The sequence below is a fragment of the Neovison vison genome, chromosome 11, assembly GCF_020171115.1.
Source record: "Neovison vison isolate M4711 chromosome 11, ASM_NN_V1, whole genome shotgun sequence".
Taxonomy (NCBI): domain Eukaryota; kingdom Metazoa; phylum Chordata; class Mammalia; order Carnivora; family Mustelidae; genus Neogale; species Neogale vison.
In genome coordinates this window covers 188,787,675-188,812,890 of record NC_058101.1, presented here as the reverse complement: position 1 = coordinate 188,812,890, position 25,216 = coordinate 188,787,675, and the positions used below count along the sequence as shown (strand labels likewise).

At 45.1% G+C, this 25,216-nt stretch overlaps 1 protein-coding gene across 1 annotated transcript in view; it reads right to left on the bottom strand.

Annotated features, from left to right (window-relative positions):
* MTMR7 (myotubularin related protein 7) overlaps positions 1-25,216 on the bottom strand; it is a 107,246-nt gene that overhangs the window by 23,513 nt on the left and 58,517 nt on the right. The window contains exons 5-7 of the mRNA XM_044225507.1: positions 19,265-19,393; positions 12,035-12,169; positions 2,080-2,212 (exon numbers count right to left, since the gene is read on the bottom strand). Coding sequence (XP_044081442.1) covers positions 2,080-2,212; positions 12,035-12,169; positions 19,265-19,393 — 397 coding nt within the window. The remainder of the gene's footprint in view (positions 1-2,079; positions 2,213-12,034; positions 12,170-19,264; positions 19,394-25,216) is intronic.

Here is a 25,216-nt window from a genome sequence, read left to right as displayed (position 1 = left end):
CTCAGTGGGTTAGGCCGCTGCCTTCGGCTCAGGTCATGATCTCAGGGTCCTGGGATCGAGCCCCGCATCGGGCTCTCTGCTCAGCGGGGAGCCTGCTTCCTCTTCTCTCTCTCTGCCTGCCTCTCTGCCTACTTGTGATCTCTCTCTGTCAAATAAATAAATAAAATCTTTAAAAAAAAAAAATATGAAGCGTATCACCCTAGATGTTTTTTGATGATTCTGGCAGTGATGCACACCTTTCATACTAATGTTAGAGTACCCTTTTAATAACAGGACAAAGCTAGTCCGATTTTTTGACACCTAAAAGGCACAACTTATAGCAAGGACAGACACACTGCCCATGATTATCTCCAGAAGTTTAAGAAGCTCAAACAATCAGGGCTCCTGGATGGCTTAGTCTGTTAAGGGTCTGCCTTCAGCTCAGGTCATGATCTCAGTGTCCTGGGATTGAGCCCCATGTCCAGCTCCCCACTTACCAGGGGGTATTTGTCCCTCTCTCTCTGCCCCTCCCCCTGCTCATGCTCTGTGTCTCTGTCTCTTTCTCTCAAATAAATAAAATCTTTAAAAAAAAAGGGGGGGGGCCTCAAAAATCATGCCCATGATATTGTTACAGTGGTCTGGGACATGGCAGATGATATGTGAAAATAAGGCAGAGATTCTCTGGGGCAGATTTTTTTTTCAGGTTTAGGATGAGATGTTATCTAATTATTCAAATGTACATGATTCAAATATTTGCAACCCGTAGAGTCACAGACCCGACACTGCTGGAAGGACCCGGAGAAATTATTAGTCCAAGTTTCTCGTTTTATGGCAGGTAACAGCCCAGTGAAGGTGACTTCTGGGCTTCAAAGCAAGAGAGCAGACCCAGGGAATCCAAGAAGGAGAATGGAAATCAGGAATGTGTTGCTCAAGGCCCTCCAGCCCCACTGGCAGGCTCTCACTACTCCCTTTCCTTCCTATGAATTAGAGAACTTCATACTAACTGAGAGCAAATGTGTACCCCTAGAAAAAAGGAATTCAGCACTTTCTTTGTCCTCCTCCATTCCAACCCAAGTTTCCTGTTCAGGCAGCCCACTGTCCTCACACGCAGTTCCACCTTTTCAGGGCCTTCCCCCCAAGAGCGAGCATAGCATTCGCAGCCTCTCCAGGACCCCAAGGGCCCCCTTTCTCTGCGGTTCCCACTAGAGCCAGAAGTTGTGACTGTGACAACACATTCCTCCTTGCACGCCTTTACAATCACACGGAGCATAAGCAGTAAAGGAGGCTGGTTTTGCTTGAAATGCAGAATTTCTGCAAATCAGCTTATGGCTGGTTTGGCCACAAGAATGGCTGTTGTACATCACATAATCCATCTTTGTCATTTCCTCCCCCATAAGCCCGAGTGGCTGTGTCCTGTGGTGTGAAGGGCTGGGGTGGGTGTAGTAGGGGGGAGGAGAGGGACGCCAAGTGGGGAAGGGATGTATGCACAGGCGCACTGCAGTATTTGCTGCCCTTGAGAAATGATTAGATTGTTTTACGGCGGGTAACAGCCCAGTGAAGGTGACTGCTGGGCTTCAGAGCAAGAGAGCTGATCCAGGGAATCCAGGAAGGAGAATGGAAATCAGGAATGTGCTACTCAAGGCCCTCCAGCACCTCCAATACCCTCCCTTCTAATGGCCGTTTGTCCACTCGGATTCATTTTATACAACTCAATGTCCACACATGAACAGAGCTAGTTATTGCTTTAAATGCAGGACTGCTTGATCTAAATGGCCTTGAATGTGGGTTAAACTAATATCATGAGGGAGAAAGAAAAAACATTCCTGTGCACTTTCATTGTATACTCTAAACACTGGACAGGGCCTGACTCTGCTAACCAAGTGAAAAACCATTTCCCCATGACACTTAACAAAAAATAAGAGAAAGGCTTAAATGTTTAAGTCGTCCTTGCAATACGATATTCTCTTCTCAACTTATCCCACTTATATAAACAGCATCACTGTGCAAACAACTTAAAAAACAAAAGACTATCTTATTCTGCTTGACATTACAACCTTTCACTATATTTTTTTTAATGCCATGCATAAGACAATGGCTTACCTTCCAGCATTTTCTGCAGACTGCTCCTCATAACATGGATGTTTTCTATCCCGATAAACTGAAACTTGATATTGGAGTAGTTGTCTTCGTTCTCATAGCCTTTCCCTGCAGCACGATTTGCCATTGCATTGAGCTGCGGTGGTCAGCAAAACAGAGCAGTCACCAATGATATTCAGCGCATAAAACAATCAGAACATCCCACCGACGGTGATAACGGCATTCAAAATGGCGTGCGGAAACACAACATGCTTGAAATCACTGGAACATTCTGCTGAGCTAAGTGATTCCAGGCACTCATGCTGAGCTTATATTCCACAGCATAAATGTGTTGGTGTGAGGAACACTTTCTTAGCGGGAAAGCATTCTACAGATAAACCCTTCTGGAGAGATCTTTCGTGGTTCCACCAGAGATGACTAATTGAATATAGAATTCTGTGATAGAGCCAAATTGCCCTCACTCGACCAAATGACATAACCTGTAGGTTGGCAGAAGAATATCAGCAGATACAGCTGGCAGTCCAAAGCTCTGTAACTTAAATTCTATCTTCCAATATTATATTGCCAATAAACTCATTATCCAATAGGAATTGTGGTGTGATCTTAATTTGCCTACAAGAATCCCCCAATTAAACCTTGAGCAGGAGTCACGGACTAAAATGGTGAGTGCATGTTGAACTATCTCCAGAGCCATTTTCTCCAGACTCTTAATTTCAATCTAGAGACCTGCTAGGCCACTTTCATTACCACAGTGCTGTATTTGGTAGGGATCTCCCAGTACAAACTGAGTTAAAGATAAGCGACTTAGAAGAATTTTATTAAATGCAAACCTCTGCCCCCGTCCTGTGTAACTAAAACCAGGAAGGGGACAAGTCCTGCCGTAGCTGGGAAATATATACATTTCTGGAATGGGTGTATCACTGCTCAATTCTATCCTTGCTGTCTGGCTCAGCAGGTGGTCCCATCCTAGAAAGTGCTAGTCACTGACCATGCTCTTTTGCGGTCCACAAAACGCAGGCAGAGAACTGACACCAGGCACTCACCGCCAGAAAAAAATATATATATCCATTTCACAAATTAACAAATACTTCTCAAAAAGCCAAGTTTTTAAAAAGCTAAAAACCAAGCTTAGTTAAAAGCAAAAATATTCTTTGGCACAGATCTGATCATTACACAATGAAAACTATCAGCACATAAAGACAGAATGTCCAAGGATGTTTATTAAAACTTTATAATAGTGAAAACCTATGAATATCTCAATAGGGCAACAGGTAGATAAATTATGGTATATTCACACCATGAACTTCTACAGGGACAAAAAGACATAGATTCTAGAAAGAGAGAGCGAAAAAAAGAGAGACAGACTTAGAGACAGACAGACTCGGAATTGGCCCATGACATCATTAAGTGAAAAGAGTAACGTAAGGAATAATATTCATTCAGTAATCTCATTCCTTATAAAACAAAGTACAGATATGTATTTATGCTTATACATGTTTGATTAAGCAGATTAAAACTACAAACACACACACACAAAAACAAAACCTATGAACATGGATACCAACATGGCAGCAATTAGAGCAGAAACACTGAGGGGATAAGCACCAGGGAACACTACAAATACTACTTTTGATGCCTTTGTGTTCTTTGTTACTAAATATATTAGGTTTGTAATTCAAATAATAGACATAACAGGTATTAGAAGTGAAAAATGAAACAGCAGAGGGCAAGCCGGTGCCACTCAGAGCTGGGGCTAGTGGACACCTCCCTTCTCCAGAGTGGTCCTGCTCACAATTTAGTGCCTGTGACATCAGCCCAAGACACTGCTTCAGTGATTGCCACCTTTCTCCTGGGCATGCTCTGAGAATAAAGGGTTTGGTCTTCCTCAAGGAAAAAAAAATATATATATACACATACACACACACACATTTATATATAAATGATGTTATTATGAAGACAACTCATGTTTATGCTTTAAAATCTTTAAATATTTTAAGGGGAATTTTTTCCTAAAATTACCTATAGTCATTATTCTTTTGAAATGTACTGTTATAAAATGTCACTCCTTTGCATGATTATTTTCCAACGCTGTTGCCCTATCCTTTACAACAAACTTTGTAAAATAAAACAATTAATAGATTACTTGCAAGAATCTTGATGCTACATGAGCCTTATATTTCTTCTGTATCTTAAATAATTCGAATTAGGCCTCCTTACCACATACTGCAGAGATACCCTTTTTAAATAGTGTAGTAAATAAAACCCCAAATACCATTAGTACTATCCTTTGAATGTATAATTTGAACGCTGTTCATATTCATACACAGTTGAGACCCTGTGACATGGGATAATTTGTTTGGTCTTTCAAAGCAAAGGAGCGACACAAGATGGCTCCTTGAAAGTCAACGATACTTCTCATAATGAACAGAAGATGGCGCTATTTAATCTAGCATCCGAAGTGTACTTTGTCAAGGTTTCCACGATTTACTAAGGACTTATCAGGATAGTGTAGCAAATGCTGAACCCTCAGGACAGGAAGTATGGTTTGAGGATTAATAAAAATTCAAGAAGCTATCCTGGACCTATTTAATAAATTTCCAGATAAAATCTGCCTTGTGTAAATCAAACAGTATTAGAATAAGCCTAATTTGTCCCCCATGCCTTTGGCTGAGAACTGCAGCTCTCACGAGCGAAGGAAAAGCTATACAACTCCATTCCAAAAAATTCTCAGATAAGTAAAACAGTGGAGGTAACTGCATTCCAGCTTCAATTTATGCGTAAGGAACACAACAGAAAAATGACACGCAGAGCTGAGAAAAAATGCTGTTTTCTTACCCAAGTTCACTCCACTATTTGATAATCCCAGCATCTTTGGGGGCAGAAAAGCTTATCAGTGAAATAAAAAGAACCCACTCATTTCTCCACAACCCCTTTTTTCTGTTGTTGTTAATTTGAGAGAGAGAGACAGAGACAGACAGCACAGAGGGAGAGGCAGAGGGAGAAGTAGGCTCCCCACTGAGCAGGGAGCCCAACATGGGGCCACATCCCAGGACCCCAAGAGATCATGACCCACGCTGAGGGCAGACACATAATTAACTGAGCCCAGGTGCCTCTCCACAAACTCTTAATGAACACTTACTGTATGTCAGATGCTGAACAGAATAAAAAGATGAACAAGAAGCTGTTCCTGCCACCATAAACTTGTGAGTGTGGCACGGAAAGCACACAGACAATAACAGACTCCATCGGCCAGGACCAGGCAGGAGCTGAGTGACCAACAGAGGCCGGGAATGACAGGAGTTCAAATGGGGACCAGCACCATGTGGCCTAGGGGATCGGGGATCCCGTCTCATGAAAGCAAAAAGCCTTGAGGTGGACTTAGTCATCTGGGAAATGGAGACAAAGGGGAGGGCATTCCAGAAGAGGTGGGACACGAAATCAAGGGGCAGGTGGGTATCTGTGAGCCGGCCGGAGTCGATGGTTCATGGATGGTGGCAGGAGCGAGAGAGGCTAAAAATTTCGAGTCCTCTAACAGAGAGGCCGAATCAGAAGGCTAACGGCGGTTGAGAGCAACTGAAGGATTCTGAGCAGGTTTGCTGGAACATTTTAGGATGTCGTGTAGACGGCGGAGAAGACCCCCTGGGCTGCCGTGGAGGACGTAGGCTCCGCGGGGAGACTCAGGAAGATTTACTGATGGGCTGCCTGGCCCGACAAAGGACTGAATGTTGGACTGAAGGGGAGAGGTAAACGCGCCAAGAATGTTAAGAAACAGAACCAGATTCTTCCTGTGACCGTCCATCAATCCATCCGTCAGACACACCAAAACCAGGAGAACTTCGCCAACGATAATCTTGATTTCAACTTAATGGCCAGCCTGGTCACTCCGAAGACTAGATCTCTCTTAGCCCTCAGTCTCCGATTTCAGCAGAGCACATTCTGTACCTGCATAAGGGCGGGAGCTGATCTGACCGGGTTGGGAAATGAGAACAAAAGTTATCTTGGCAGGAGGAGGCGTGGGCCCCAGCCTAGCAGCGAGCGACACTCCGTTCCCTCCCTCCATCTCTAACTGGTGAAACCAAGAGCCTGAACCTGTGGCATAACATGAAAATATGAGAAGGCTTGCTTTCTCGCAACTACCGTGTACAACTCTGCGAGTGAAATCCTCCTTTCTATCCCGGAGGGCATCTTAGGCAGAATGAATAGCTTTTGGCTTGCACTCAAGAGAGAAAAATCACCATCCAGCTCCATTTAAAATTCCAATGCCATATGAGATGCAAAATTATCTCTTTCCCTCATTACAGACTGTGGGGAAGGGGAAGGGGTCTGCTCTCTGACTCCCTTCCCGTTCCTCTTTCTTCTCAGCCCTATCTGCTTTGGGGGGTGTGTGGCGGAGGTAGGTACAGAGGAGGGATGGGGTAAACATCTCTTTATGAACCTGGCAAGACCACAATTCTTTCTCTGTTGATGTCACTGCTTTTCTGGACACACCTGCCGGCATCACTGCCCTCTCGCTGCAAGGGTCCAAATGCTGCTTCTCCTAGGGCCTGCATGTGGGCTCATGAAGATACGAGGTACACAGGTCACTGACATGGGAGATCCCCCTGGTTTCAGCCTCTGCTAATCCCCTCAGCTTGCCTCCCCAGCAAACACCCCGCAGTCACGTGCAGCTGGGGACTGCTAGGAGACAAGCCCTCTTTGGAGGGACACTAGCAAGAGGGCTGCTGCGCACTTCCTCAGTGTGCACTTGACCCATGGGAGATCCCTCCATCCTTGCACTACCCAACAGGGGTGCAGACCAGCCACCTCTCGGAACCCTGCTGTTCTCCAATTCCCTTTCCCCCTGCTCACCGCAGCACGGCGGCCCTCAGCAGGGACGGGACACACCCCACTAACACAGGAGGTCCTACATTCTCCTCTTACAGGCGCCCCAATCTTTACAACGGATTCTCTCAGATCCTACCCCCACCCCCCACGGGACTTGAAGCGACCTCATTACTGATCCCAGAGAAACACAAAAACAGCCAGCATCCCACAATGCCACTAAAACCTGCTTACAGGGAGCAATTAGAAACCATAACCACAAAGCCGTCTTTGGGGGGAAGCAGCAAGGACAAAAGGCAGAGCATCAGCAGAGGCAAGCGGCCGCCCAACCTCCGCCCTTCTCAGCTCAGGGCTCCCTCCCAGGGTGCTGGTGGCAGAGCCCAGCTCAGAGCCCTGCTGGCCCCTCTGGCCCTGGCCTGATTCTGGATGAGCTTCTGGGAGGTTCTACAGCTCTGTGTCTGCAGCTTCACTACGGTGTGCTCGGAGGTGGCAGCCCTGCTGAGGCGGAGGCAGACGCAAGGCTCCCCGGGACAGTGCGGTGAAGGGCATCACGGCCCCGTGGGCAGAGCCCAGGCTTTGGCCACAGGTGAGCCTGCACCGGCGCGCGGGCTCTGTCCTCAACTGTGCGACCTTGGGCAGATTTATACCTAACCTCTCGAAATCTAAGCCCTCTCCTTAAAAAGAAAACATCTCATTTTCAGGATTACTGTAAGAATTAAACAAGCATTTTTATAAGCTCAGCAAAGTCCCCGACTAAAAGTAACCTGAAGTCATCGACAAGGTTGACAGAAAATTGAGCTCCTCTTGTTTTACAATTCAACACCTACTGCATCCGTATGGTTTCCTACCTTCTTCTTCTTCTTTTTTGTTAAGATTTTATTTATTTATTTAATGCAGAGAAAGAGAGAGATATCACAAGTAGGTGGAGAAGCAGTCAGAGAGAGCGGGAAGCAGGCTCCCCGCGGAGCAGGGAACCCAATGCGGGGCTTGATCTCAGGACCCTGGGATATCATGACCTGAGCCGAAGGCAGAGGCTTAACCCACTGAGCCACCCAGGCGCCCCGGTTTCCTATCTTCTTTTAAGACACCTCAGTGGGTTAAGCCTCTGCCTTCGGCTCAGGTCATGATCTCAGGGTCCTGGGATCGAGTCCCACATCGGGCTCTCTGCTCAGCGGGGAGCCTGCTTCCCTTCCTCTCTCTCTCTGCCTGCCTCTCTGCCTGCTTGTGATCTCTCTCTGTCAAATAAATAAAATAAAATCTTAAAAAAAAAAAAAAAAAGACATCAAATCCCAGCAGGAATATATGCCCTCAAGCGCAGAGTTGTTTTTGGGCAGATATCAATACATGCTGGGACCTCACCACCTCTGCCTCCCAAGATTTTAATGTCAACAAGCAATTCAGGAGACTTTCATCTCAACAGGCAGCGTGTGGGGCGAGCCTTGCTCTCAGGACAGGAATGATCCAGATGCCTCCTGATCCCTTCTCTCTCTCTCTCTTTTAAGGTTTTATTTATTTATTTGATAGAGCGAGACACAGCGACAGAGGGAACACGAGTAGGGAGAGTGGGAGGGGGAGAAGGAGGCTTCCCACTGAGCAGAGAGCCCAATGTGGGGCTCGATCCCAGGATGCTGGGATCATGACCAGAGCTGAAGGCAGACAATTAACAACTGAGCCACCCAGGCCCTTTTCTTTTTAGTTAAACTGGAGAGCAAAGTCAGGGCAGGGCCCCAGTGCCCGCTCCTACCACCTATAACAACCATGGGCTCCGTCCCTGGCTACCAAGGAAGCCTAACACTCATGAACCAGAAGTCAACAGACTTGTTCTTGAAAAGAACAAGAGGCCAAAGCAGAGAGTTCAGAACTCCTGTCAAGTGTGTGGCTGGGTAAGCAAATACAACGGGGCACTCGGATGACACACCAGTTTTCTTTAATGGATCAGCCTCCAACTTCTTATCGCCATGAGTAAACACGCGCCGTGCTAAATATACCCTTCAAATCAAATCCTCTGGATTAATTCATTTTAAATCCGGAATACGCCTGGCTCAACAGCTGCCACATTTTCCAGAAGGTTTATGTGGTATAGTACACACTTGGATCACTGGCCCTGAAATGAGTAGGTGCATCTGTCTGGCTTTATTTAAATCTGGGAATGCAGGACAGGAGAAGGGCACCCCAATTCATGAAAGCCCTGCCCATCTTTTCCTTTTCCTGGGCTCCCGCATGTGCCTAAGACGCAGGCATTCTTCAATTCCCCTCGGGTCTTGAGGAAATTCCAAACAGCTGCACTTTACTTACATGAAAGGTACAGTGAGGAGGACAGAAAACAGCCGAGGTTAGAAGGGAGGGGCGGCAGAGCGATCAGCCAGAGAGAAAAGCCCACACCCCAAGAGAACCGTCAAGTCAGAGGGCTCCTGGTGGCTTTCAAGTGAAAATCTGCCAGCAGAGCAGATTCGTTTTGTTTTTGTTTTGTTTTCCAGTTTGAGATTCTCACCAGTGTGTTTTGTTTTCACATTACTTAAAAGGAAGAGACTCATCCATGTGTCGTCTGCTAGAATGGGCTCCAGCTGTAACATGGGCTTTATCGTTGATCTTGGGACTGGTTTGCTGATCTGGTGTCTGGGAAGGAGGCCTTCGCCGCCTCCCCGCCCACGGGTGTCCCACCGCTGTGCTGCCGTCAGGAGCCCGGGACCGGTGGAGGTCGAGGGTATGACTAGGGCGCTGATCTTACACCAGGAAAACATCACATTAAGGGAACCAGGCCGAGAATCACAGTATTTGATGAAATGAGGCTTAGAGAAGCATTGAAAACTGCCAGGGTCTGAGGGCCTACGTAATGGATAATATCCAATTCTCAATTCTCATACGGCCCGTGAGTGCAGACTATGTCTATAGTTAGGTATTCTTAACGTCCATGTATATTTTTTAGTGATTGGGGCTGTTGGTTGCACTTCCTGCTTCCTGTTCCGATGTTTCTTGTGTCCTCATGCTCTTTTTAAAAATAGCTTTGTTGACACATAACTCACAGGCCGCACAATCCATCCGCTCAAAGTGCACGATTCAGTGGTGTTTGGTGTATTTACGGAGTTGTGTAACGATGACCACATTCTATTTCTAGAACACTTTAATTCCCCCAAAATGAAACCCTCTACCCATTAGCTGTCACTTCCACTTCCTCCAGTCAATCCTCTTAGCCCAAGGCAACCACCAGCCTACCTTCTGTCTCTATGGATCCGTCGGTTCTGGACATTTCACACAAACAGACTCATACGAGGCATGGGCCCCCGTGACGGGCTTCTTTCCCTTAGGGTAATGGTCTCAAGGTCCATCTGTGTTGTAGTATAGGAAGTACTGCTTTTCTTTTTATAGCCAAATAATATTCCACTGAATGGATATACCACATCTTACTAATTCATTCTCAGTGGATGGCCATGTGGTTGTCTCTACTTTTCAGTTATTATTAACTATGAAGAAATAGTCACAGGTAAGTTTTTGGTGGACATATGTTCTCATTTCTCTCAAGTTAGGAGCAGAACTGTTGGCTATGTGGTAACTATGTTTAGAATTAAGGTCCTCATGCTCTTTGAACCTTTTCATGATTAAAAAAATTTTTGGACTGTAATTATTATAAAGTAAACAATTTCTTAAAATCTTCCTTTTACCTCACAGGAAAAACCACTGTCAGCGGTTTGGGGTATACTACCCCTGCAGATTCTTTAAATGCATAAAGTACTATATAATTTTTATAATTATTATTACATAAATGGGATGACATTATACGTATTTTCTGATTCTCACTCTTGTTGCTCACTAGATCTTGAGCCCTATTCCATGCCTATGTGGAAAGATTGCTACATGTATTTCTCTCTTTTTTCAGGCAGAGGGCCAGGCCCATTTTCATTATTCGCAAGAAATTATCATGCCAGAGATGTTGAATAAGGCCATTTGGCTTTGTTAGCTCATGTTGTCTTACAGATGCCCTGCCTGGTAGGTGATTGGGTTTCTATGTATTCACTGGCCCATCCCTCCGAGGCTTCGTTTTGTTAACTGATCTACAAACAAGTGGGTCTAAACAGTGGAATGGGAAATTAAATTAGACCTAACACTAACAGTCATTTAAAAAAATGGAAGTCAGTGGGGCTCCTGGGTGGCTCAGTGGGTTAAAGCCTCTGCCTTCTGCTCAGGTCATGATCCCAGGGTCCTGGGATCGAGCCCCACATCAGTCTCTCTGCTTGGCAGGGAGCCTGCTTCCCTTCCTCTCTCTGCCTGCCTCTCTGTCTTCTTGTGATCTCTGTCTGTCAAATAAATAGATAGAATCTTTAAAAAAAAAAAAATGGAAGTCAGGATGGGAGATACCCTGCATGATAGACGTGGCTTACCCCTTGACAACTAGATCCATTATTTCCTGTGGACTGTTCTTTTAAATTATAAAATCAGTATATGAATACATGCACAGTTAAAATACTGTTTTCAAACAAGACACGTAGAAAGTTCTCTACCTCTCTAAATCCTCCCTTCTCCACGGAATTTTAACAGGTTGGTATTTATCCTTCCAGGTTTTTTTTTTTCAGTTTAACAGAAACTTTTATATGCCAGGGGTTTTATTTGACATCAACACAACAGTATGCATATTACTTTGTGATTATGTTTTTACTTGACACTGCACATCGTAAATCTCCCCGAGTCACAGATTCAGATCTCTGCAAGTTGAATCTGAAATGGTGCAGCTGAACGCCTCATAAACACCAAAGTGTGAGAGCGCCAGAGTAATTTCTTACTGTCAGAGCAGAAAAGGTCGTTTTAGAAACAGACCAAGAAATAATTTGGTGTATTTAGGAGAGCAAGCTGAAGATCAAACCACACTCTTCCGCTGTGTGGACTGTCTACCCAGCACGATGCTAGGAGCAGGGAAACTCTCCAAAGGACCTGATGTGCTGAGGAGCCTAGGACACCCCCTGGAACCTCACCGGTGCAAACACACGCACCCGCGGAGAAACACTCACTGAGCCGGGCGGCCCCATCCTGACTATACAAAGAGGAGCAGCCCCTTGGCCGACGAGGCACCCAGAGCGGGGACGACAATCCATTCCACGTCCCTGCTGCGGGGCTGCAGAGACATGCACGGAACAGCAACACTTACTTTGGGCCGCGTGTCCACAACGTAAATGAAGTCGCTCCCCGGATTGGCTTTCCTGATGGCCTGGAGCATCTGCTCGTCCTCGAGGCACCGGGCACTGAAGCCGGACAGGGGCTGGCTGCTCCGGCAGATGGAGGCCTGCGGGACACGGCAGCGTCAGTGCCCTTGGACACCTTGAGACCCTGTCCCCAGCAACGACCCCCTGGGTCCCTGACACCCCCCCTCCAACACCGGCTTGTAGACACGCCTTCCAAAAATCGAGCTTGGCGTCTTTCTAATTCAGGCCAGAGAGACCACCACCAGGATAAGCAGTGCTAAGTTTCTCTAAGGAAGAAATTAGGAATGAATTTGGAAGTTTTGAATAGGATTTAAGTCATGGAATATAAAGCCATTTAAGTAACCTACTTTCCCTTTCACTGGTATTATTTCGTTTTCCGTTGAAGGTAGAAATATAAAGCAAATAACTGTTCTACGATTTACAGGATACTGCTAATAACAAGACTATTAAAAAAAAAGTTATTGTGTAATGCTTTGCATCAGATTTTACCAGCTCAGTTGGAAACATCACAAATACCAAAAACCAGTTCTAATCCTAACCAGGGAAGTTCCCGCTGTGACAAGCTCCCTCTGCGCCCAGGACAGCAGCAAGCACAGCCCCAGGCTGCCCAGGAACAGGGGCTCCTCTGCCATCAGGCTGTGTTCTATGCTACAATCTCCCTGGTCTGCTGTGCTGACAGACAACATCTACGACAGCATGAACCTTTCCCTGCTGTACTAGGAGCGGAGTATGGATACCTCCCTGCAGCTCTAGAACCTACACTTTGGTGGGAAAGTACTAGTTAACACTAAAGGAAAGAGTCTTGCCAAGAATCTTCACTGAGGCTGCAAGTCCACTGGATGAGAGGGTGGAGGGAGCAAGGCTCCATGAGGAAGAGAGGCCTCCGAGAGAGGCAGGTGACACAGGGCAAACTCGCTCAACATGGGGGTGGCAGAGCCTACTGGCCTCGCTCCAGGAAGGGACAACCCAGCTCTGAGTCCAAGCACAGCTTAACGGTCCCTAAAGTTCAGCCCAGGACAACTTAGCTGGGGTTTGGGTTTCCTCCGAAGAAAGGAAGCGTTGGTGCTCCTCCCTGGAGAAGGTGGGAATGTCTCTTGCTAACTACCATCCTTCCGCTGAGGGACCGCTGGCAAGTCCCAGAACCGCCGAGCAGCTGGATGCGTAACTGGGCCACTGCCAGAGAGTTCCAGCACGGTTCTGTGACAGCGAGGGCAATCACTGAGGCTGGCCAAGAGTGCTGACGCGCCTGGGTGCCTCAGTTGGTGAAGGGTCCAACTCTTGGCTTCAGCTCAGGTCATGGTCTCAGGGTTGTGGGATCGAGCCCCGTGTCAGGCTCCACACTCACCAAGGGGTCGGCATGGGATTCTCTTCCTCTGCCCCTCCCCACTCACTCATACTCCAAAATAAACAAATAAATATTTAACAACAACAACAACAACAAAACAAAACTCCGGGCCCTGCAGCCAGGTTTTCAGAGTCCAGGAGGGACGTCCATGGGAGAGGGGCAGGCAAAGCAAAGAGGCAGCAGAGTTGCTCCAGAGCTGTGGAATTCTTTTTTTTTTTTTTTTTCAAAGATTTTATTTATTTATTTGACAGAGAGAGATCACAAGTAGGCAGAGAGTCAGGCAGAGAGAGAGAGAGAGAGAAGCAGGCTCCTGCCAAGCAAAGAGCCCGATGCGGGACTCGATCCCAGGACCCTGAGATCATGACCCGAGCCGAAGGCAGCGGCTTAATCCACTGAGCCACCCAGGCGCCCCGAGCTGTGGAATTCTTAAATTATTGGCAGAAGTGCAAGTGCAGCCTGGAGGAGAAAGGGGCTGGGGGGCCTGAACCCAGATGAGGACAGCAGGCAAGAGGGAAGTTCCGGAGGCAGGGACCAAAGGCAGGCTGGAAAGAGAGGCCAAGCAGCTTCAATGGGTATTAAGTAAATCGCCCCAGAGGGCTTCTCAGTGCTTCACCTGCGGGTTCGGTTTCTTCAGGCCCTGCCCCCCTGCCCTGAGGGAATTCTGGCGGCGGAGCCAACAGCTCTGAGCTGGTTCTACCTGATACTTCATGGGCTGAAGAGATACTAGTTAACCGGGTTAATACTAGTTAACTGGGTAATGTCTTAGACTATCAGAAGACTTAGACGGGAAGGAAATGCATTTCCAGGGTGAGAATGTGTCTGAGAATGCACACACGACCCCTGAAGTCCCTGGACCGATGGGACTCCAACGAGGAAATGAAGCCAGAGAGCGACAACGGCCATCAGTGATCACCTGCAGGGCGAGAGCAGCTAGTCTTAAGTGAGGGGTTAAGTCAGAACAGTTCCACGATTAAACATGGTCAATAAACTAAACCAAATAGATTAAACCAACTACTTTCAAGGTTTTTGTAGCTGTATTTTCTTCATAACCTCTAGATACACTTCACCGGGAATTCTTCATTGCCTTGGGGCTAACATTTAGTTACCAATTTTTTTTTTTTAAAGATTTTATTTATTTATGTGACAGAGAGAGATCACAAGTAGGCAGAGAGGCAGGCAGAGAGAGAGGAGGAAGCAGGCTCCCAGCTGAGCGGAGAACCCGATGCGGGGCTCGATCCCAGGACCCTGAGATCATGACCTGAGCCGAAGGCAGCGGCTTAACCCACTGAGCCACCCAGGCGCCCCCATTTAGTTACCAATTTTGCGCGGAGCTGTGAGTAGCCTCAAGGTGTGTCTGCTCACCTTCAACGTAACACAGCCAGTCCCGCTGTGGAGAGAATGTCGCCCTAACCTGGCCGCCTTTCTCACGGATTTCTGTCACCTGAGAGCAGAGGGGAAGCCTTCAATGGTGAAGGGTCACGAGAGTCCGTCATTTACAACACTACTCGTAATTAAAATATCCAACACTTTTTTGAATGCTTACTATGTGAAAAGCACTATTATAAAAACTTTGTGTTGTTTTTATTTAATCTTCTCAATTACCGTACCTGGGAAGATCTATCATTTGCTCCATTTTATAAATGAGGCAACCAAGGCACAGAGAAGGGAAGTAACTTCCTCAATGTCACACAGCTAATAAATAATTAGGGAAGCCAGGAATTTCATCCAGGCGTAACATTTTCTGATCCTGGATTCTTAACTGAAATAATATAGCATGCACATACAGAAATAAGTCAGGAAGCAGAAATAAGTCAGAGAGAATTAAGATGTGGCATCCAAGAAGGTCTGGCTTTCAATCCACAGTTCGCTCTCCCCTGGTATATGATCTTGGGTAACTGACCTATGGTCTTTGAACTTCGGTTTTCTCATCTACAATATGAGGATGATAACTTCAAAACTACAGACTGTGATAAGGTTTATAATTTTCCTAGAACTGTACCTAACACATAGTGAGTTTCAATAAACATTAGGTATAAAAGGAAGAGAAAAGGTCTGTATTTTTCTTAAGGGAAATCCCTCTTTGGAAATCTTACAGAGTTTGGTTTCCCAAAGATTTGTACTGTGAATTTGGGAAACTGTGCTATTAACCATTTAAAGCAAAACTGCTTAAAAACAATTTTAAAAATTGTCTTAAAAACAACTGAAACATTAGGACAGAAGAAGAAAGCATACAGCAGTCCTAAGGGCTGGTAAATAACAAAAACACGCAGGTTCCAAATGTAAGTGACATTTACAATTTATTCATCTCTAACTGTTACCTACAAAGCTGTTGATAGTTTGCTATCCAAAGGGAGTCTGGATGGTTCTATATAACCCTGCGCACTTCAAGGCCTATAATTTTTATTCTGGGCTGCCTCCAACATCGGTAAAACTGGGAGGGTCTCGACTAACCAACAGCAAGTGTCCCTCTATCCCCTGCTCCTATGGAGAAAGCCCCCTGGCTAACCTTCCCTGCAGATCTGAGGCAGCTCCGACTCATTCTGAACAGAGGCTTGCAGTGCCCTGCCAGCCCATGGAATTCAACAAGCCAGTCACATCCACCCCTAGGAAGCTGACATCACTAGAAAGTCCCCCAGTCCCTGCTGGTTCACTCTATGCCTGAGTGCCACCCCGGGGGTGCCCCGTATGGTACGCCATGCGCTCCTTCCCTGGGAAGTGAGTGCACACAACTCAGACCACTGACAACTGCTTCTGCCCCGTGTCAGGGGTCATGTATGCAGCCCTCCCTGGAACCCTAGGGCAGGAATCCTCATCTCACTAACAAGTGACTAGGGAGGGATTACAACACCATGTATCATAAAAGTTGATCCGAAAGGAATGGTGTTCCCTCAGCAGGGACATTTATATCAAAGGATTCTCCCCAGGACTTCTCACTCAAGCAATGACATGCACTTCAGGTCATAATCTAACACAGATCCCGCTACTACACGAGACAGGCCACCTCACCCGCAAAAGGGGCCCTTCAGTAACAGAAGGCTATGTGAGGAGCTAAAAGATTATGATTTTCTTATTCACATGCATTAAGTTGTATTGGGTGAAGGATACATACTCTTAAGTCTAAAATGTCTAAAATCACAAAAGGGAAGAAAGAAAGGTCAGCAAATTTACATAATCCACCCGTTTACTTTTTTTTTTTTCCTATCTGTTTACTTTTTTATGGAAGACTGCCTGGTTTGTGGATGAGTTTTCCGGAGCAATGACAGCATGAACAGCTGCTTTGTTATGTCACACATCAACCATTTAACCCCAGATGTCCACCTTTGTCTCTCTTTCCCTTGATAAAAATCCCTAGCTGCATCAGAAGCATTTACATCATGAACCTTGATACTGAGACCTAAGTGTCGTTATAAAACACAAAACGAATCATTCTGCTGTGTGCAGGACAGAGTTTAGTTCCTGGGGGGAGGGGGGAGGGGTCAGCATGTGCGGGTACGTGGCACATGGACTGTTTCCCTGGGGTGACTGGTTCACCGAGGAACGCTCAGAAACACATCTCTGTTTAATACTTTGTAAGAAGAGCTAAGCGTGAGGCATTGTCCTCCTGCAAGTTCTAACTACAGGAAATCAATTATTTCCCACCATCCCTGAGGGCTGCATGATTCATTTTCAAGCCTGGAGATCAAGTCAAGAGTGACACCCAAGAGCAGGAACGGAACGAGGAGAAGCTGAAGCCAGCAGGAGAAGAGCTTCTGGGGTCTTCCTGCCAACACTTCCTCCCTGTTCCGAGACATCGCACACTTGGCCTTGGCAGTACTCACACTGACCAAGATAAGAGTCTCTTTTCTCAAGAACATCAGAACAGAAGGAGAAGAAGTAGGACAGACCCTACGTTCACAATACCCAGCCCACCTTCACCTCTTAAACAACAATGAAAGAATAAAAGATCCTCCCTCTCTTACTTCTTTATCGAAGAATGAAAGCGTCAGTGCTACCGGTATCCTAACTTCAAATAGGATGCCATGAAATTCCCTATTCGCTTGCATTTTTTTTTTTTTTTAAAGGAAATTCACATCATTCTTTCACCACTGCTCTGGCTCTGTGTAGGCTGAAATACAGCTGGAGTCAAGGACTACGGAACATTAATAACACAGTTGCCATTTTTAGACCCTAGTGAATGGAACTAAAAGTAAGACAATTTATATGCTTTCAATTAATGGAACGTACCCTGCTCAATGAATATTTGCCGCCAAAGCACACAGCACAGAAGGCTGTAAGCCTACTCGGTGCAGATGGCATTGTTCAAGGTATTTCTGGAAACCTCCTCCTAGAATCAGACACAGACCCGAGCCTACGCCCTCGCCGGCAGGTACACGTGTGTGCGTTCACACTCGCACCCATCTGCTGCAATTGTTTCTGGCTCTCAATTTGCCTTTGAATCCAAAACTCTATCATCTAGCTTTTTTTTTTTTTTAAAGTTTTTTTTTTTTAAATTTTATTTATTTATTTGACAGAGAGAGATCACAAGTAGGCAGAGAGGCAGGCAGAGAGAGAGAGGAGGAAGCAGGCTCCTTGCTGAGCAGAGAGCCCGATGCGGGACTCGATCCCAGGACCCTGAGATCATGACCTGAGCCGAAGGCAGCGGCTTAACCCACTGAGCCACCCAGGTGCCCTATCATCTAGCTTTTAAACCCAACTTTTTACCCGGCTAAAGTCACATGACTTCTGAAGTGGGCGGCAAAGGCCATTCTTGGCTCCCCAAATGCGTTTTCTTGTCTTTCCCAGACATGGAACCACAATTTTTAGACGTTTACACAGTTACCCAGGAAAAGTGGATTTTCTCACCTGCCCTGTGCAGTTCTGACCAAACAGGAGGTGAGCAGAAGTGTCTCGTGGCAGTTTTCGGAGGCTTCCTCAGAAAGCCATGAGGGCCCGTGAGCCCCCCATCCCCCTGCTGCTCTCTGGAAGTGTTGGCTGGTACCAAAGTCATCTGCTATACCCCTCGATGAGGACCAAAGACAAGGGAAGGCGGAGCAGAAAGGTGCAGAAGCTCGGGTCTCTGTGGACTGAGTAATGGACAACCAAGACACCAGGCCTGGATGGCCCACATTTGGAGTTTTTATGTGAGATGCGAGAAAATAAAATTCTATCCTGTTTAAGACACTGTTACTTAGAAGCTGTGTTAGTTGCCGACAAATCCAGTCCTGGTTTTTATAAATAATTCTGAGGAGGCTCCATACCCATTGTGGAGCCCAACACGGGGCTTGAACTCATGACTCTCAGATCAAGACCTGAGTTGAGATCAAGAATCAGATGCTTCACCGACTGAGCCACCGAGGTGCCCCTTATAAGGAATATTAGAAAAATAAAACCCACTCTCCATAAACAAAGATTTCTTATACTGAGGATGTTCAAAAGAGTGTGCCATTTAAAAAAAAAAAAGAAAAAGAAGAAGAAGGTACCATGGATTCTGGAAACTTTTCTAAAACAGGCATTTCAAAGGATACCTAGCACTATTTAAATGAGCACAGAGCTTCCCAAGGTGAAAAGGACAGATACTTAAAAAAGGACAGACATTTGCTTGGATGATTAGCTTTAGGTATTTTCTGAAAGCATCCCATTACTTTATTGTCAAATAACATGAAAGGTCAACTTCTACCTGAGGTAAGAGTTTAAGGAGAGTTATGTTGTGTAATACCACACTCAACAATATCCACATACCTTTAAGAATTCAAACACACACACACACAGAGCAGAAGGCTGCTAGAAAATGCCTGTTTATGATAAAACAAGAAAAGCAAAGCATAAAACAAAAGCATGCCTTGAGACTTACGTGGTTATCTTTATAGTAGTAAGAAAGGGCAGGAAATCGCCGTCTGCTCCGGAATTTGGAACTCCCCACAATGATGTGTGCCGTGGCCGATTTGGGAACATACAGTTCAGTAGGGTAAGAATCACAAACCTGTCACAGGAAACACATGGGGATTTTGAGACCATCTCGTAATGTTTGTGAACTATCACAAGAAATTCCACTTATCATACTTAGAAGTTGCACATTTACCTTTTCTTTTTTCTTTTTTTTTTTTTAGGTTTTTATTTATTTGAGAGTGAGTGAGTAAGAGAGAGAAAGAGCAAAAGCAACAGTGGAGAGGGTCAGAGGTAAAAGCAGACTCCCCACCAAGCAACGAGTGCCATGAGGGGCCTGATCCCAGGATCCTGAGATCATGATCAGAGCTGAAGGCAGACACTCAACCGACTGAGCCAACTGGGCGTCCCCATTTAAGTTTTCTTAACCAAGTTACAGAGGAGGTTATTTTGAAGAAACCAGCAGCCACCTTAGAGAAAGGAAGACCTGTGGATCCTATGACATCAAGGGGAAGCAAACACTCTTTAGCAACCTGTCCTAGTGCACGGGTCCCTTCTGAGGGCACTGTAAGGGGCAAGACAGTGACGGGGGAGAATTTCTTTCATCAGAAAGGAAGAAATCATAATTCGGTATCTTGGTAGTTGAAAAAAATTGACCAGCCTGTTTTGAGTGAAAGACAGCCCACCAGTAGGGGGTAAGCACCAGCCATGTGCCCAAGACAAAGCCCATGCCCTCACTGGGTACTCCCCAACCCCCTTCTTCCCGAATCGTCCCAAATCCCTTCCATTCTTCAAGGGACAACCCAACCCTGCCTCCTTCAAGAATCTTCCCGCTGGGCTTCCAACTCGGGTAAGTTTCTAGATCTGTCTTCGTACCACATAATATAACAACTTTATTTTTGCTTCCTCCACATGACTTCACAAACGGTAAGAAATTATTTTACTCTTTCTGTGCCTCGCCAGCAGTGATTCCCACAGTGGAAACTCCAGAGCCTTGGAATGGTCTTGTGATTTAATCAGGCATCAGCAGTTTAGAACATGGCTCTGCTTTGCCAACTTCATGACCTTCAGAGAGGCACACTATGCTGACCTCTAAAACTGATAAAACACAGAAATAATATCCCACGGGGTTGAGGGAAGGGTCAAATCAGATAACACCCATGACAAAGCACTTTATAAACCAGTGCATTCGACAGAAATGTGAGTGGGGGAAACAGCAATCACTGACTCGTTGCTAGACCTGCATTTCGTTCTGACATCAGCCAATCAATCTCTTTGTGATGTGAAGATCGCTCAGAAAGCTATTCCTGGTTTCCCCCAAGTAGCTCTCTCTTTCCCAGAAGTCAAGCTTCTTCTTGGCCGTTTCAAGAGGAGTCCGCCAGGAGCAGCAATGACAGAGTAACCTGTCAGCTGCATGAACTCTGTCCACCTCTGCTCTTACCTACCCCTCCAGAAAGATGGAACTGGAGGAAACGAAAACCCACCCCAAGGAAGAGCCCAGCCTCTGCACCACAGCTTCTGACAACTGTCCTGTGAGGATGCCTTCCCCTTCCCTTGCCTCCATCCACTGTCTTGGTTACCAGACTGGGGAACGACATCAAGCAGGAGATAAAAGGGCCACAAAAGTGATGTTCTCAGGCTCAACATGTAATTTCAGCAATGAGCCAAAGACAATTTAGGGAAGATTCGCAAAGACTTCAAAAACGTCCAGCTCTGGCACGGACACGCTGATGGAAATCCCGGTCTAGGAACATGGATACTCTGGAGGAAAACCTTGTACCGAGAACACATGGCCCCGCCTCGCTGGACCCAGAGAGCCTGACGGGAATGACTACCACAAGACACCGCACCTTCTTCCCCATGCAAATCTGGTGCCCGAACTTCTCTTCCGTCAGTCAGCTAGAACATTACGACACAGACCACACCTGCTTCTCTGAGGTTCAAGAGACACGTAGTCATCGGGTCAGGCTTACAACACTTTCTTAAAATAACAGTTTTAAAAAGGAAACTGGGAAGTTTTCGGTAAGATGGGAATCACCTACTGTCTTCATTAAAACAACACTAACAAACTGCAATGTTATTTGTGATGAAATAAAAGAAGAAAGTAATAGGGGAGTTTTCTCAACCTGCCTTACATACAGACTTTCTAAGTAACAGAGGTGAGTTAGGAACTGGGAAGCTCCTGCCAGTTCCTCTTACGGCCTCCCAAGGCCAAACAATGCTCAGCTTGTCTCACACTGTAAACTTTATGGGCACCGTACCCAGTATGGGGCAGAGAGGAAGGGAAACACTCAGAGCCCATTCCCCTTAACACTCCTGACCCCATCCTACTTAAGGACCCGACTGCCATCCACCCTGGGTCTTCCTTCTTCCCCAGGAGAGCAGGGAAGTCTTCCCCACCCTCTAAGAGTACCAGGGCTCTCCGACTCCAATTGTGTAGGAAAATGCAGACCTTTTAGGTTGGCATTAGAAAGGTCCAAGAGCTCAACACCTCAACCCCGTCAACAGTAGTCAGGCTCACACGGCGGTCAAGGGCTCCCCTGCAGGGACACGAGGATACTGGTTACAGGGACTCCTGCTTTCCCTGAGCATTGGGTTTAGGTGAAAAGAGTTCAAGGTTCAAAACTGAAATATGGGCATTCTGATACTCACTCGCATGGGAAGCTCTAGGAGGAGCTAAAACAGCTTTGGAAAAAGTCAGACTCACGGTGTCAGGGAGCTCAGGCTTCAAGACACAACTTCTTACCCAAGCTGGAAATAGTGACTTCATCCTGCTTCCATGAAAGCGGACAGCGCTTTCATGGAGAAATTTAAAAACAGTCCTGAGGGTACCTAGGTGGCTTCGCTGCTGAAGCGTCTGTATTTGGCTCAGGTTATGATCCCAGGGTCCTGGGATCGAGCCCCATGGAGAGCCTGCTTCTCCCTCTCCCTCTGCCCCTCCCCCTGCTCAGGTTCCCTCTCTTGTGCTCTCTCAAATAAATAAATATCTTTAAAAAAAAAATAGTCCTGCATAACAGTGGCCACTGTCATTTTTGCAACAAGCTCACATAGTTGTAGTCAAAATCCTGACAAGGAAGAAGGCACAGCACCGTGTCATTTGTGCTACCATATTCTGAAACCAATCAGGCACTTGCCCAAATTTTGCCTGGCTTGGAAAATCACATAAGAAAATTCAGAGAGAATGGGAGAAGTTGAGAAAAGCACAAAAGGCTTTTCCTCTGAATTTTCCTTCTTTACATTGAGTACCTGAGCCAGTGAAAATGGAGTAAGTTAAAATCATCTCTGTGTACTTTTTTTTTTTTATTCATGAGGAAATTATTTTCCTTATCCTCCACTAAACAAATTAGTCTGCCTCCAGGGCTTACCTATCTTGCTTTGGCCTCGCCAGGAAAAATCTCTTTTGATAATTCTTCTACTCATTCAACAAGTATTTTTTTAAATATATTTAACATACACCATTGTACACATGTTAATTTGATACATTTATATATTGTACTGTGATTGCCATTGTAGTGAGAATCAGCACCCCATCACGTGATAAATTCTCCATTTTTTTCAGCGGCCAGAATCATTAAGTTCTAGGCTCTTGGCAAGTTTGATGATTATAGTACAATATTTTTGTCTATCACCAAGTTTCTATTGAATACTTCCTATGTGCCAGGCATTATGTAAGGTGCTAGAGTAGTAATATAAAACAAAAGAGTTACTGGCTTCAGGGACTTTACAGTCCCAGTAAAGCTGATCTCTGTTGACCTGATTATAACCGTGCAGTCAATGCATTTACCACTGTAGGGTAGTACCCATCTGAGATGCCATCCAAGGCATCTTAATTAGACCTCTGTATTTCTTGAGGACCACTCAACTGAGCACATTGGAGAGTTAGTTGTCAGAGACTGAGATAGATCTACATAGACAACTTTCTTCTTAAACATTTAGGATCTCAAATTTATTTCAAGGAACTTATGATGTAATATTAGGGGAGAAGAAGGAGGGTACGCTCCACATAAAATGATTCATATATAAATAAAATAAAATAATACATAATATATAAAATATACTGCGAAAAACTGAAATAGACAATATTTTAAATTACTGGTTTAGATTATTCTTTACATTTTATTCTAAGAGAAACAGGTTAAAACTTTAGCCTAGTAATGAATGACAGTTATTTAAGAAAGACAATTTCAGGAGTTATGTACAGAAGGGAATCTTCACTTTGAGAGTTGGACGATCATAGACAAGACTTATTAAGTAGGACTGAGAGTAATGATGATAGAGATGATGATGATGATAATTAGCCTCCCAAGACCACACAAACAGAAAAAAATGCAGCACAAGCTCTGAACATGCGTTTCTTTCTAAGAAGAAAGAAATAGGGGCACCTGGGTTGCTCAGTCAGTTAAGTGGCCCACTTTTGATTTCAGCTCAGGCCATGACCTCAAGGGTTGTGAGATCAAGTCCCATGTTGGGCTCCGTGCTGGATGTAGAGCCTGCTTAAGATTCTCTCTCTCCATCTTCATCTCCCCCCTCCCACCTTCCTTTAAAAGAAAAAGATGATGATAATGAAGAAGAAGAAGAGGAGGAGGAGGGGGAGGAAACTCTTGTAAAAGAAGGGAGGAAAAAGTAAACATTTTCTCAACCATGAAATGAAAAGCAAAAGTAATGGATGACAATGTAACTTTCTCAAAGGGCTATTAGAAGGTTTTTGAGAAAATCAACTTTTATTATAGGTCTAAGTTGGTAATAGATAAGGCTACATATCTTTCTCCCCATTTCAATGGTATTAGTAAAACCAGAAAATCCCCAAGGTTTTCACCTTTTCTGTGTCAATACAGTTTGTTGGTTGTTAGTTTTGGTTTCCTGTATGTTCCTTTGGAAAAGAAATATTGAGTAACTCATGTTTTGTAGTCTCTACATGTAGGACTTAAGTGACTAAATATGAGTCACGCTTGTGGCACTAATTTGAGAAGGAAATCTCATCAAAAATAGGAACAACCTGTGTTTCCAAGAAAATATTATTCCACAAGATGTAGCTTAGGTTCATTTTCTTCCTGACTCAAGGGCGTGTCATATTTTTAAAAAATTTAAACTTGGATTTTCCTCCCTTTCATTTCGAGGGTAAAAATTCATTGCCACATAGTTCATAATGATTGAGACAAAGAAGCCCTAAATGTCTACTCACAGTGTACGATTACGGTTGTCAGATTTAAGCATAATTATGGAGAAAATTCAGTATCATGAACGTGTCCATTCAACCCCAGAAAATCTATAAATTCAAGATATCAGAAGAATGATGTGGAAGGAACTGACCTGTACAATATCAAATCTTATTATAAAACCATAATAACCATAATTAGTACTAATGTAATTATAGAAATTATATAGTATCAAATTGGGACAGAGTTCATAAGTAGGCCAAGTTTGTTTGTTTTTTTAAACATTATGCTAAAACATGGAACAAAATAGGAAACACTCAAAACTTCTGAGGAACCAAAGATTTCCCAGGGACGATATTTAATTATCTCTTTAGAAGAGATATTTGCCACAGCTATACATGGTGATAAACTATTAGCTAAAATATATAAAGAACTTCTACAAGTCACTAAGAAAAAGACAAATAATAGGGGTGCCTGGGTGGCTCAGTCATTAAGCCTCTGCCTTCGGCTCAGGTCATGATCCCAGGGTTGTGGGATCGAGCCCCGCATCGGGTTCCCTGCTCTGTGGGAAGACTGCTCCTCCCTCTCCCTCTCCCACTCCTCCTGCTTGTATTCTCTTGCTGTCTCTCTCTCTCTGTGTCAAATAAATAAATAAAGTTTTAAGTAAGTAAACAAACAAACAAATTAATAAAAGTAAAGAACTTTATAGAGAAAAGGATAAAAAATAATCAACAGGCAAGTCACAGGGCATCAACCTGAATTAT